General features: G+C 39.5%; 1 protein-coding gene across 10 annotated transcripts in view; it reads right to left on the bottom strand.

Annotated features, from left to right (window-relative positions):
* The window catches only part of TACC2 (transforming acidic coiled-coil containing protein 2), a 151,296-nt gene that overhangs the window by 130,337 nt on the left and 8,097 nt on the right, over positions 1-12,862 (bottom strand). For 6 of the 10 annotated variants that reach the window (XM_009277924.1, XM_009277930.1, XM_019471686.1 and 3 more), the window contains exons 2-4: positions 8,646-8,774; positions 3,625-3,702; positions 1,786-1,845 (exon numbers count right to left, since the gene is read on the bottom strand). In XM_009277924.1, coding sequence (XP_009276199.1) covers positions 1,786-1,845; positions 3,625-3,657 — 93 coding nt within the window. In that variant the 5' untranslated portion in view covers positions 3,658-3,702; positions 8,646-8,774. Of the gene's footprint in view, positions 1-1,785; positions 1,846-3,624; positions 3,703-6,342; positions 6,528-8,645; positions 8,775-12,862 lie in introns of all 10 variants that reach the window. The other 4 variants (XM_009277927.1, XM_009277928.1, XM_009277926.1 and 1 more) reach the window with 3 other exon arrangements.

The raw sequence follows: 12,862 nt of genomic DNA, 5'->3' as shown, positions 1-12,862 counted from the left end.
CCTTCAAAGAGCTTTACAATTACTTGGTAACTTTGACTTTTCTGTAATCATGGAGAAAGGCTGTGAAAGATGACAGCTCTCCTCTTCAAAACTCTGAGTGGCAAGAATTAAAAACCTGAGTTAAAATTATTATATTAGAAAATCCAGCCTATTTGAGCTTTAGAAAATTTTGTGCTTGTGTTTCCAATGATAGAGAACTGTTTTTTACATCCTCCACCCACCCCTTTAAAATGAAAGCAAAGATTGGTCTTGGTAATAGCATAATTCTAGTAGATGAGAGACCATGATAAAAAACAGTCATGAAAGTCAATAATAATCCTGTAACGTACAGGCACTTTGGGAGCTGGTCCCTGAGTTAACTGCACAAACCTCCGGAGCAGCATGGACAAGGCTGGGCTGCAGAGCTGGTATGCTGGGCTCACGCTCCTTCACACAGACCATGTGCCTCACACCGCAAAACTTTTTAAATAGCAGACAGTTTTGTTGGTCCTGGTCAGCTTGGGTTTGTTTATAAGTGGGGCTTTATTAGCTGGCATCTGAGCCCAGACTATCAAGACTATCAAGGGCTGAGGAAGTGCACAGATACATCAGTCTCTACAAAACTATGAGCCTTTTCTTTTTATTACGGCCACGTAGATGATTTTTGAACATTTGGCTGTCCAGAAAAGTCAGGGAAAAGCCTGAGGACAGACCTTGCCATTCCTCTACATCATTGGATGCATTTGGATGGATGAAGAAAGATGTGTCTAATGGGCAGCACTGAGACCTTCTACAGTTCCATAAACTGTAGTACTTTTCATAGCTTCCCATTAAAGAATACTTCCTTTACTGCCCCTATATTTTCTCTGCTAAAGGCTGGATCTCAAGGGTCAAACTGGGTCAAAATATCTGTTCTTCTAGATTGTTTTTTTTTCAATTTAAACATATTTCTCTTCATGTGGAGTTTTGCTTTTCAAAGAAAATGCATCTTAAAAATAGCTTATATTTAGTTCAGCATAAGCCCAGCAAGCTGTGCCACTGACAGAGACCCTTGTTTGGAAACAAGCTTTGCCATTCTAATAGGGCAGGACACAAACCTAAAATCTCTCAGCAGTTTGGACTTTGTGCACTTTTACAGCAAAACAGAATGTGGTTAGTATACGTAAAATCACATTGTTAGATACACTGCTGGCCCCAGCCTCATTTTATCTATTTATTATCTTTGTTCATTTCTACTAAATTTAGATTATGTTTTCCTCAGAGGCTGGTCTTTACAAGATGTATTGGGTATTTACTTTTTCTCTAAGTGCCTACAACATTCTTCGTAGTAGCACATCTATTCCACAGATCTTTCTTCTTATTAAATGAGTTCTAAACTTAGCACAGGCTCTCCCATCTTTAATGCAAACCATGTGTACCGCTTCCAAATGACTCAGCTGAGAGCTAGAACTGGGCAGTGGTGTTCTCTGATAAATACATAAACAAAACCAACTCATGTCAATTGGTACTGAGTATAAGAACAACATCTACTGAGCTATTTTAACTGTGTTAGAGTTGGAAGGAAAGCCAGCATGCAACGAGGGTCAAATACAGGCCGTTTCTCTGAAGCATAGATTGCTACCAAAGAAAATAGTTAAAAGAAACCAGATTTTTTTTTACAACTTGCTGAAAACTTAAACCTTGCAAATTTGCAGTCAGTATCAAAAAAACAAAAGCCAGAAGCAGGTGCATAAGAAAAAGCACAGCCAAGCCTGATGCTAACATTTTGAAATGCAAACCATGCAAACCAGTTTCATCATCCACTACCTGCTGTGTTCCTTGGCTTGGTGGTATAAGGATGACTTGATTTGCATTGGGAACTTCTGGCTAAAAATGAACATATTTAAACGATTCAGTGACTATATGAATTTTGACTATTCATTAAGCAATATTTTTTCAATAACTGTTCAGCAGATTAAGTGGCTTTTAAGATTTTAGTACTACTTCTTGTTTTTTCTCTGTTAATAGTGACTTTTAAAGTAATTTGGTTTTCTAGCATTTATTTTGTTTTGCTTTGGGGTTTTGGTTGGTTGGTTGGTTGGTTGGTTGGTTGGTTTTTTTACAGTGTGAAATGGAGACCAGAAGCTTACTTTCCTTTTTAGAAAAGAAGAGCTTTTTATGAAATTTCTTAATAAATTCAGTAACTTTTAAGTAAAGTCTTCTCAGCCTCAGGAAGACTCCTGAAAAAATGTATTTGACTTTCAAAAACTTCCTAAGTGACTTTGGTTGGTTGGTTGGTTGGTTGGTTGGTTGGTTTTTTTACAGTGTGAAATGGAGACCAGAAGCTTACTTTCCTTTTTAGAAAAGAAGAGCTTTTTATGAAATTTCTTAATAAATTCAGTAACTTTTAAGTAAAGTCTTCTCAGCCTCAGGAAGACTCCTGAAAAAATGTATTTGACTTTCAAAAACTTCCTAAGTGACAGCTGAACACATTGGAGAAGTTCTCATTACTTCGTTACAGGAATTAATACATTCCCCTCTTCCCAAACCCTGAAAAAAGTTGGGAGCAAATCTTGGGCTAACAACACAACTGGGCCAGAACAACCAAGAATTATAGCAGATTTTTCTTCTAAAAAAATCTTTATGAAAAAATCTGGCTAACTTGTAATACTGATTCCCTTGAGAGGGTCCACTTTGCAATGCACAAGGTACAGCAGATCTGCTGAGACCTGAAGTGGAAGCAAAATGAACCCTAAGGCATTTTATCATCTACTGTAACATATGGAAGAAGAGAAGATGAAACACATTCTGGTATTTTAACTGTTGAAATTAGATGGATTAAAACTTTTATTCAAACTTTTATCCAAACTTTTATCAACATAGTAACTTCTAATGTAATTTTACACAACTAGCCATAGCATATGGGTTCCCTTCATTTCAAGAATTTAAAAATAAATCGCCAAACACCAAAATGCATTAACAAAGCACCCTTGTAAAACGGGTGTAAATTCCTGGATCAGCACCCATACGTTCATTTCTGAACAAGGAGAAGCTACTGTGTGTCAGGGCTCTGAGGGCACCATAGGCATTGCCTGGCTCCCAGGGCCTCTCCCCACCCTGCCCATGGCCCAGGACCCCATTTCAGTTCCCCCGGGGACGTTATCACCAGCGATGCCATAGGATGTTGGACTCTTGCTCCACCACAGTCCTGCCAAGCTCGGCCATTGGCCCCACTGAGCCGGGCTACACATGGGCTGACATCCTGGACCCATCTTGGCCTGTCCCTTTCTCCAGGGATGTGTCTGATGCCTGGAGCTGGGGCTGCCCCTGGCTGCTCCCCAGCTGCCCCACCAGCTGCCTTGCTCCCTGGCTGGGGAGGTGGGATGAGCCAGCCCTGCTCACCCCATGGGGATCCTCCATGACTCCTGTCCCCCAGGGAGCAACCACCCGCACAGTGCCCTGATGCTATGTAGCAGTGTCACTGCCAAAGAAAACAAACAAACAAACAAACAAAAAGTTGCCTTCAATTACCATTAATGACACTTAAATAGGATTGTAACTGGGAGCAGAAGATAAATGTGGGGTAAGCAGCCCATGAAACCAATTTCTGTAAGGTTTGCTCTAGGCTAATAGGGAAGGGAAATGCAATCACACTGTCACACTTACCTGATCTTCTGCACTACTGTTCTCATTGCCCATTTTGATGCCGACGTCCAGTACCACACAGCAATTAAAGAAAGATCACTGGAAGAAAAGAAAAAGCTCTAAGTCTTCCGTAAAAAAAACCCAACAAAAAACCCTGGAAATTTTGGAGGAATGTCATCTCAGCCACCCTATCAGCTGCCCTTCCTGATATTCAGTCTTACAATGATTTTCAGTCATAAATCAGGGGAAGATGACTCCTAATGCTTTTATTTTGTCATGTCTCCCTGCTGTCTTCCCTACACTGGCTCCACTTATGCTGAAAGACACTCCTTGAAACTCAGCTTCTGGATTATCCCATGTCATTTGAGGCATCTTCCTTACCAAAGTTACTTTGGATGGACAGCCCATACAAAAACCTTATTGTTTTAACTGTATTCAAACCACTTGTATGTCTTGGAGACCCTGGACTGAGCTGCATGCTCACATTGTCAGAACCACAAACCTGACTGTTACTGTAACAGTAACAATTTTCCATAAATGCATTCAGCTTTAAGAAAGAGTGAATGGATTTTTTATCCTTATCACTGGAGTCGTACCCTGCTTTTCTTAGGCATTATTCTGCTTACAATGTTATGATCTAAACACATTTTCTTTACACTTACCAGGATCTGCCTGCCTTAATTACTATTGGTTTTATACCAGTTCAACTCTAATTATTTAATTTCAAAAAAGTCCTCAGAGCATTAGAACTGTAACCAGCAGCTCTGGAATTAGTGTCTCCCCAGGCATTATTAATTTCTGTATTTTTTTGAAAAGGATACTCAATAGTAAATGTACACAACAGAGATTCACTTATAGACATTTACTTCTTGTTCTAGACATTTTATTTTGGAGCTCAGGAATTTAAATTCACTGTGTTTATTGTAATACTGGATAGGTGCAAATTACATGCTGTCTTCAATTTTTTTTTCAAAAGAATGTGAGATTGGTCTGCGGCATATGTCAAGAAAAACTCCATTAAAGTCAGGCTGTAAAAGAAAGATTGCACTTTGTTAGCCAAAGAAACCATATAAGCTTTTAAGGAATGTTATTACTTATTACTACAGTACACATTTTTAAACTTGAAAGATTATTTTTCTTCACAGGAGGCTTGGAGAGAGAGAGAAGTTCGGTATTGTGCTTTTAAGCTATGCTCTGTTTAAACTTGAGTGTCTTCAGGGGATATATTGGTGCTTGAACTTGCTCCTGTTGAAATCACTGGGGCCAGGATTGCACTTTTAGTGATTAATTAGCAACACTAGGTTTTATCTGCTGAGATTACTTCCAAATCCTCTACTGTTTTAAAACACTGAACTAAATTAAAGACTGTATATACTATTTTCAAAATCGCTATTCCCCAAGTACGAAGTACTCCATCATGAAGTAGTGTGCACACACAAATCTTTTCAGGCCCAGCTCAGTGAAATGTTCCAAGACAACAGGTTAAGATTATAATATTTTAAGTATGTATTGATATAACAAAATATTCTCACGCTGTTAGAGCAGCTAACTAAGGTTTCAATGCACAGGAGAGAAATAGTAACTTCGTTATAGCAATATGCTTCCCTCAACAGTCAGCACATGTCCCTAGGAGTGAATAGACTGGCATTTCTGTGCTACTGACCTAATGAGCTTTTCTCTTCTCAGCTCTTTTTCTATTTCCACAGACAACATGTGAAAACACCAAGAAATTTAAAGCTCTCAAAACTGTCCCCTCACAAGCACCTGCAGTAATAACATAAGCTAGGGAATGAATGAAACTCTCCAAGTCCCCATGGAGTTGTTTGGTTAATTGGGGTGGGGTCTCGTATTATCAGTTGTGAAAAATGCAAATTTTGGTTATCGAGTTCTTAAATAGATTAGCCAGTGTATGACATAATGTTGCTCTATTTATTTTAGAGTAAATTCACTCCAGTGCACAATATACTCTCAATGCTTTTGCACCAACTCAGCAATACTGACTGTTAAGAACAGCAACTGCTAATAGAGGCCAAATTTGTAATATTCAGTTGAAAGAAAAAATACTTTATTTACAGTTTTTTATTAAAATGTACAGGAATCAAAGTAGAAAATTACAAAAGCACAGCAAAAGTGCTAGCTATCACAAATCTCCACTAACATATCATATCATACTGTCTACTTACTCTTTTCTTTCCCTAGAGTATGAAATTTCACAATTGTCACACAATTCTCACATCACCATCTACTTAATAACGAAGATAAATGTCATAAGTAGGGAATAAAGTCGTTATAGATTCTGCAATAATGAAACAAGTGATAATAATAATGCATGAATTACATTGCAGAGTAACTAATAATTTTTCAGATTACAATGTTATTGTAATCCTTTTTACATACATTATTTGTAAAACATTTTCTCAGTGCACAAGAATTACTTAGATTGCAAACTACAAGTGCTTTATCATATGTATAGAATTTCAAATAAACATTAAAAACATGCTGAAAATCCATTCATTAAATAAACATAGGTTAACCAAAAGATAATCTTTCTCATCTTTCTATAATATCTTTTACAATTTACATGTCATTATTGAAATTATTTTAACACCACATATCTCAAAAATTGCTCACTCGTACCAAATTGGTCTGATGAGCCCATAGAGATTTCTGTACTCATACAATAAAACAACTGCTTTCCTGAAAGCAAGCGAGCGAGAGAATGTTTAAGTTTACACTTACATTCCAGGATTAATCTGGCAGCTTTGGATTCACTGACACTTTTAGACCATGTCTTCAAACCATTCCTTCCATCTTCACCTCACAAGTTTTCACCTTATTTTCCTCCTACTTCTCCTCAGACTGACATGAAATGTAGGCTTTCTTTCAGGGACCCACCTTCATAACCTGCTGAACAACCAACTTGCCTCCACCCCAGGCAAGAAAGAAAACAAGTTATACTTCCTCCACCCGGGCCTCCCCCTGCTCCTGGGAGACTGCTATGGCTCTGCATGTCATAAATTGAGTACTAATGTTTTTCACAAAAGCAACCCCAGAGAAAATGGATTTTGGTTAAAACGTATTTCACTTCTAGTGTTTCTTGGCCTATGGTATGAGCAGTGCTTCTGGCACTATAAAAATTGTTCACTGAAACACTATCAACAATACATTGAAGTTATGCACATGTTTTCAAGGCAGAATTAGTATCGGGGGAATATCTCTTCAGCAGTTTGTTTTCAAGTTTGTTTATGTGTTTCATTTCATTTCAGTTTGTCTTTCATTTTCTCATATTACTCTTGAAAGCTCTCAGAAATATCTGCTAACAAATGTTGATATTCCTGTTCAGGTTATGCTGAAACCATTTGCCATTTAATCATCCTGAAGGGTGGAGACATGACAAAAACCCTTTGAAATGTGATGTTGCAAGAAGTACTGGTTTATGGGTGAGCTAATTGTTATTATTAGTGGTCATTGTCCGTTCCAGCAATGCTTCCACAAAGGGGTGCTCAGAAAGACAGCTGATAACAAAAGACAGTGTATTTATCATTAGTGGCAACTCCAAGTGATTAACAAGTTTCTGTAAACACCAGTGGTGCTTGTTGGCGCCACACAGCAAAGGAACTGTCAACTGTCAGTTTACTGCACCTTGAAGAGCTGCTAGGCAGCATTACTGACTCTAGCGTGGAAAATTCATATCTGACATGAATAAGAGGCAGGATTTCATAGGGTAGCTATACGCTGCCTGCTGGCTTTCCTGTGGTTGTTCTCTGTTCCACAAAGTCTGGTCTACAAACATCTGGCTTGAAAACATCAGGCATATGAAGAGCTGGAATGAACAGTGGCAAGGTCAGGGACTACATGAGTAGCCCTGCCTTTTGAACCTTTCTTTTTTTATGAAGTTGGTGATCCAGCAATCCAAGCCTCCAGCATTATTATACCACCTTAAGCCACTATTAATGATCAAAGAAGAATTCCACAGATCAGAAATAAATTACCTGTATTCCCTGAACTTTTTCAGATTATAAAGTAAAGTACCTATGAGTGGGTTTGGTGGCGTGTGAGTGATACAATATGTCAAATAAATCTGTGCTATACCTCTAAGAGTTCAAGATGGAAAAGTCAAGATCTGTAGTGAAGCTCAAAAACTAAAAGATGTGAAAATGGCTGTCACAGCCCCTTTTCTCTGGTCTCCTCAGCCTACCTCAGAATCCAGAAAAGCTGAAGTTCATCAAATGAAGTTTTAGTGTGCTCTTCCTTAGAAAACAAAATAGGGCCATTGTAAAATTCATGGCCTATAGACAACAAGTTATGCAATGTTTTTGTTTAGGCTCTCTGCCATGAATTTAAGAACAGGGATCTTGTGGGAGCTTAGGAAAACACAAGCCTGGTAGTATATCCTCACTTCTGCTAGCTGCATTATTTCCTCATAAACAGAAACTGAACTCATATATTGTGCTATTGCATTTCTAAAGCTAAGGCCAGAAAAAGCCACAAAGTGAAAGTGAAGAAGCTGCCTTGCAAAACAATTGTCTGGCACTAACTGTGGGGAAAATGACCTTCTGGTAGTTGATCATCATTTCTGATTTATATTTTTATTTTTTACCAACACACGTGCAAAGAAGAAACCCTCTGTTTGGCTAACCTTGTGTAAGGTTTGCAAAGCCACGCAGACAACTTCACTATTGCCAGAACCATGAGTCATGTGAAACGAGGGGAGCGACATACATGCTAACAGACAGCAACCATGCTCTCTGATCTCTGGACCTAGAACAACTCTGTCTGACAACACTGACATTATACGTTTGGGTCGGTTTTCTGACCCACTCTCGTGTCTAAATTAGGATACACTCAGGTCCTATCCCAAGCAACACCTAGTCACTGCAAGTTTTTCCCACCTACGCAGATGCTGCTCTGCTGCTCTGTTCCAGTATGAAGTCAAATCAGTTTGCATAAACCACTAACTGTGAGAGCATTCCTCATCCTCTGATGTCTTGATTTATTCTCTTTGATTTTATGATAGAACTGGTGGGAGAAGATGTACTCACATCGGGCTGCTTTACTGTTATTTGCTGGAATTCCCCTGTGGTTTCTCATCCACGCTTCATGCTCATCCAGGGAGACTGCCTTTTCTTGATCAAAAGAGGATCTAAACCAGGAGGACTGGAAGTCTCAAACTAGGGGAAAACACAGCTAAGACTTAAAGGTAAGCTATGTAGCGGGTTAATGAGTTAGGCATTTCAGTAAGATCTGAGTAATTTGCCATGAGTGGTCAAATTTAATCCTAGTATATACAGTATTTGGTATACTTACCAACCACACACTACTCAGGTACGTTAGCTTCTTATACATTGAATACATGCTACCTTAGGTATTTATATAACACAATTTAGTTTGAGCTCATTTTACTTTATGGTATAAATACTGTCAAAATAAGACAAAATGTTTTTATGCTCCTTACTTTCACATGATTGATATCACACATAAAGCATTGCAAAGCTCTGCTGAAGCACTGAGCATACCATTACACACCAGCTATTCTCGTAGGCAAGAGAAGAAAGGGGGATGTTCAGAATTTTGCTCTTCTCTGATCTTGATGTAACTAACGCAAAATAATTCTTAGTTTCTGCATACTAGAACAATATTGTAGAGATCTGCAAGAACGACCTATGGTAGTCCTTCAGCCCAGAGCAAATACCAAAACCTGAGAGGGAAAACATAATCCTATAATGAGAATGAGTAAACATGTAACAATTTAGAAGTGCACAACTTGATGGGAAGATGTTGCTTAGCAACATCAGCAGCTGGATCTGCTGTAAAGTTGTGACGTTGCGTGGCAACAAAAAGCTGAGCTGTCCTTTTGTGAGAGTTGTGAAATGGTATTTTCCTGCCCTTCCCCCCAGGATAACCAGAAATTGCCTATCATCAGGACCGCACCACTGAATATACGGTAGGACTGAGGATTTAAAGGACAGCGAATGAAGACAGCTCTTTGATGCAGCCCAGCCTTGGCTGATTTGCTCCACTTAATGTACGAGTATGAAAGAAAAGAAACAAGGGGAATCTGAGTACCTGCTACTAAGAGACAAAATAATTTTTTTAAAAACAGATTAAGAAAGTTAAAAATTACTCTTCCCATTTCTGGCTCATTTTCAATCGGTATAACAACCCGGCCTGGAAAAATCCAATCCATGGCACACTTCCATTGCTTCTAATGACGCCAGCGCAGCACTTCAGGGCACTCCTGCGCCGCGGATGTCAGTGCACCATGGAGGTCTAACCGTGGCGCCAGAGGCAGTCAGGCTGCAAAATCACAGTGTTCAAGGAGGAAGTGAAAGGGAATTATTTTGCTACAGTGTGAAACCTGGAAAAAAACATTGTGATCCAAAAGTGTTTTGACTTCTGATGGGGTTCAACCTCTTCATGTAGCTAAGGTGTTTAGAAAAGTTTTATTCACGCTCACGGTAATGAAGTACTTGGATATGGTAGCGATAACAGTTATAGAAAGATATGACCGCCTTATTATGCATAGTACCCTTAGAAGTGATTTTAGAAAGTAGTGAGAGACATCAGGTGCCTGCAAGACTTTACCTCTTGTTTTAGTCTCTGTACAGATAGTCCCTCCTCCCTCCTTCAGATCTTTTAGTCTAAACATTCGTGGCACAAAAGGTGTAGAAGGCGACGCGTATTTCTTTGGAGATTAATTGGTTTGCCCAAGGTAAAAAAAAAAAAACAAGTGGCAGAACTAGGATGTCAGCACTGGCTTCCCCAGCATGCTCCCATAGCCAGACTATGCTGGAATTTGAGTTAATGTTGTTCAAACCTCCATCAGGAGGTACCCTTCCTAAAGCAACACGGAGGTGCTAATTAATTTTATTTTACATTCTATCTAGGAATATTTTCCCAGCTGAAAAAAAGAAGCCTGTCATTTCAGCTTTTAACAGAACTTTCATAATACTATATAGTTTCATGCAATAAAAATAAAAGTGATTCTGGAAATCTTAGGTGTCATTCTATTGCCTAAAAGAAACACCTAGTGTCACACTGGACACCTTAGGGTATCCTGCTTATCCCTTAACTGCTTTTAGGGAAGACATGGGTCTCAGATAAGTTTTGTGTTTTATCTGCCAGTCCCATGAGGATGTCACGGCCACCTCAGGGTGTCTAAAATGGTTCTCAGTGCCTACATGTGTGGATCTGAATAATCTTTCTCTTGTGCATTGAGCATTAAATGTTTTGAGCACATGTATATTCCCTTTTATTTGCACTGATTGCAGATGTCGAAGTAATGCATCTTTAAATGTGGTGCCAAAAGTATTTAACAAAATATATATGATCCAAAAAATAACATCCAAGTATTGGAGCATTTCTCTTTCCAAACCACATTTATACCAGCAGTTTTTCACCAGATTCCATATGCAGCACTTAAGTCAGTGGGAAGGCTGTTGATCCAGATGAAACACACAGCGCTGTGCAGTGGCACTGACTCTCTCTCTCTGTCTACATGCAGTATGTGGCTATGGAGAGCTGGATAAAGGCTTCATATTTAAGTTCCTAACGCCACAACCAGCTAGCAGGGCTTGGGAGCTATAGAGGAGGCTGACCTACGTAGCTCACCTGGTTAATCTGTGCTTATCATTGTGCAGGACTGCAGATGATTTCTTCATCATTATTGCCTGCCTTTTATAAACAGCTGATTATGATTTATGAAAAATATCTCACCCATATTTGTATTATGAGACATATATGACTGTATAATTCAGGTCCATAGCCAACTCGTCAGCATGCACGTGTGTTGTCACACTCTAAATGCACAGTCATTGACTCAAAGTGAAGGATCCCTGTTCCTAAACCTCAAAGATGAGGCAGGAAGAACATTACTCTGACTTGGGGCAAAGTTTTGGAAGGAGTGGTGAGAGGTCTGAAGTGACGGGTGGATTTTCAGAACCTGCTGGCTCTCTGCTCCCAGAGCTGGTCTGCCTGCTGTGGTGTCCTGTCACAGCACTAGGAATGGTGGGACACAACTCAGAGAGACAAAAATCCATGTTATGTTGAGGCAGAAAAGGAGACATAAGCAAGGTGGGGACCAGTTGGTTTAACACGTCTCCACAGGCACATACAAAGCATGGGAAGAATGCATCACAAGGTGAATTATTTCTTGCCTCTTTTCAGGTTCTTTCTTCTTCAAACTATTTTCCTTGGGGTCCCCTCTGTAGTGTTTACCTGTTTCTTCTGTCCATGCATTCCCTTTTTTCTCCTCCCTTTGGCCAAGATACTCAGCGGAAATACAAGGGAGAGCAAAAAGTTGCCATAAGGTCTGGTTTTCTGAGAGCTGAGGAGAATGGCAGAGAAGAGGCAGGGCGTAAAGCTGCTCAGAAGGTAAGAGATTCCTTCCTTTTTGTTCTCCTTTAGCTGTGGAGTCTGGTAACCAGCTGTCAGCAACTGTCTCTCCCTAATTGCGGGTGGCAGCAGTATTTCACCTCCTGCTTTCTTGGCCTGAGGTGTGTGTTGACATGCCAGAGTTGGCAGGTTGCAGCTGCTTTCTGGGCTTTGTGCTAACACACCCTTCATGCCCACGCAAATATCACAGGAGAGGAGGACTTGTTCTTGGGCTTCAAGGGGACCTCCAACACTCTGAGACTTCCCTTGAGCTGAGGGGTGGATGCTTATTGATTTTTTGTGCTGGCCCAACACAGCTACATAATCATGTATACACACGCTCACACATGTATATACACATGTATATATTACATAATATGTATATATAAATGCATATATCCTATACAGGTTATATCCTTCATCCTCAGTTAGAGACCATTTAGCCTGAAGCTGTTTTTCATAATCTTGTGATAGCTGTTTGATCACTGGGTGAGAATAAATTAGGTTATAAACTCAGCTACTGAATATTTAGCAGTGAACAATATTCTCACTGCAGGTGTGCTGTGTTTTACCAGTAGTGAGGGCAGGCTATGAAAATAAGTTTCTCAGTAGACTTGCACCTCAAGACAACTTGTTAATAGCCAGACCAGGGTTAGGTTTCAGACCCTAGTCCAAGCAATTATACTAGATCTTTGCAGGACTAACTCTGGGAACTGAGTCACTGGCCACTGAAATAATTTTGTAGTCAAGATAGTGTTCATAAAGCCATGAATCATTGTTTACAAAGATGCTGAAGTTGGCTGAAAAAAATATTTACTTTGAAATTAAACTGGTCGAGTTTGTTCAATCTTCTGCACCTTGAAACTAGTTATATTAAGTAAGCACA

This window comes from Aptenodytes forsteri, unplaced genomic scaffold (genome assembly GCF_000699145.1).
Source record: "Aptenodytes forsteri isolate BGI_AS27 unplaced genomic scaffold, ASM69914v1 Scaffold15, whole genome shotgun sequence".
NCBI classification, from domain to species: Eukaryota; Metazoa; Chordata; class Aves; order Sphenisciformes; family Spheniscidae; genus Aptenodytes; species Aptenodytes forsteri.
Note: the sequence above shows the minus strand (reverse complement) of the source record. Positions and strands in the feature narration are given on the sequence as shown.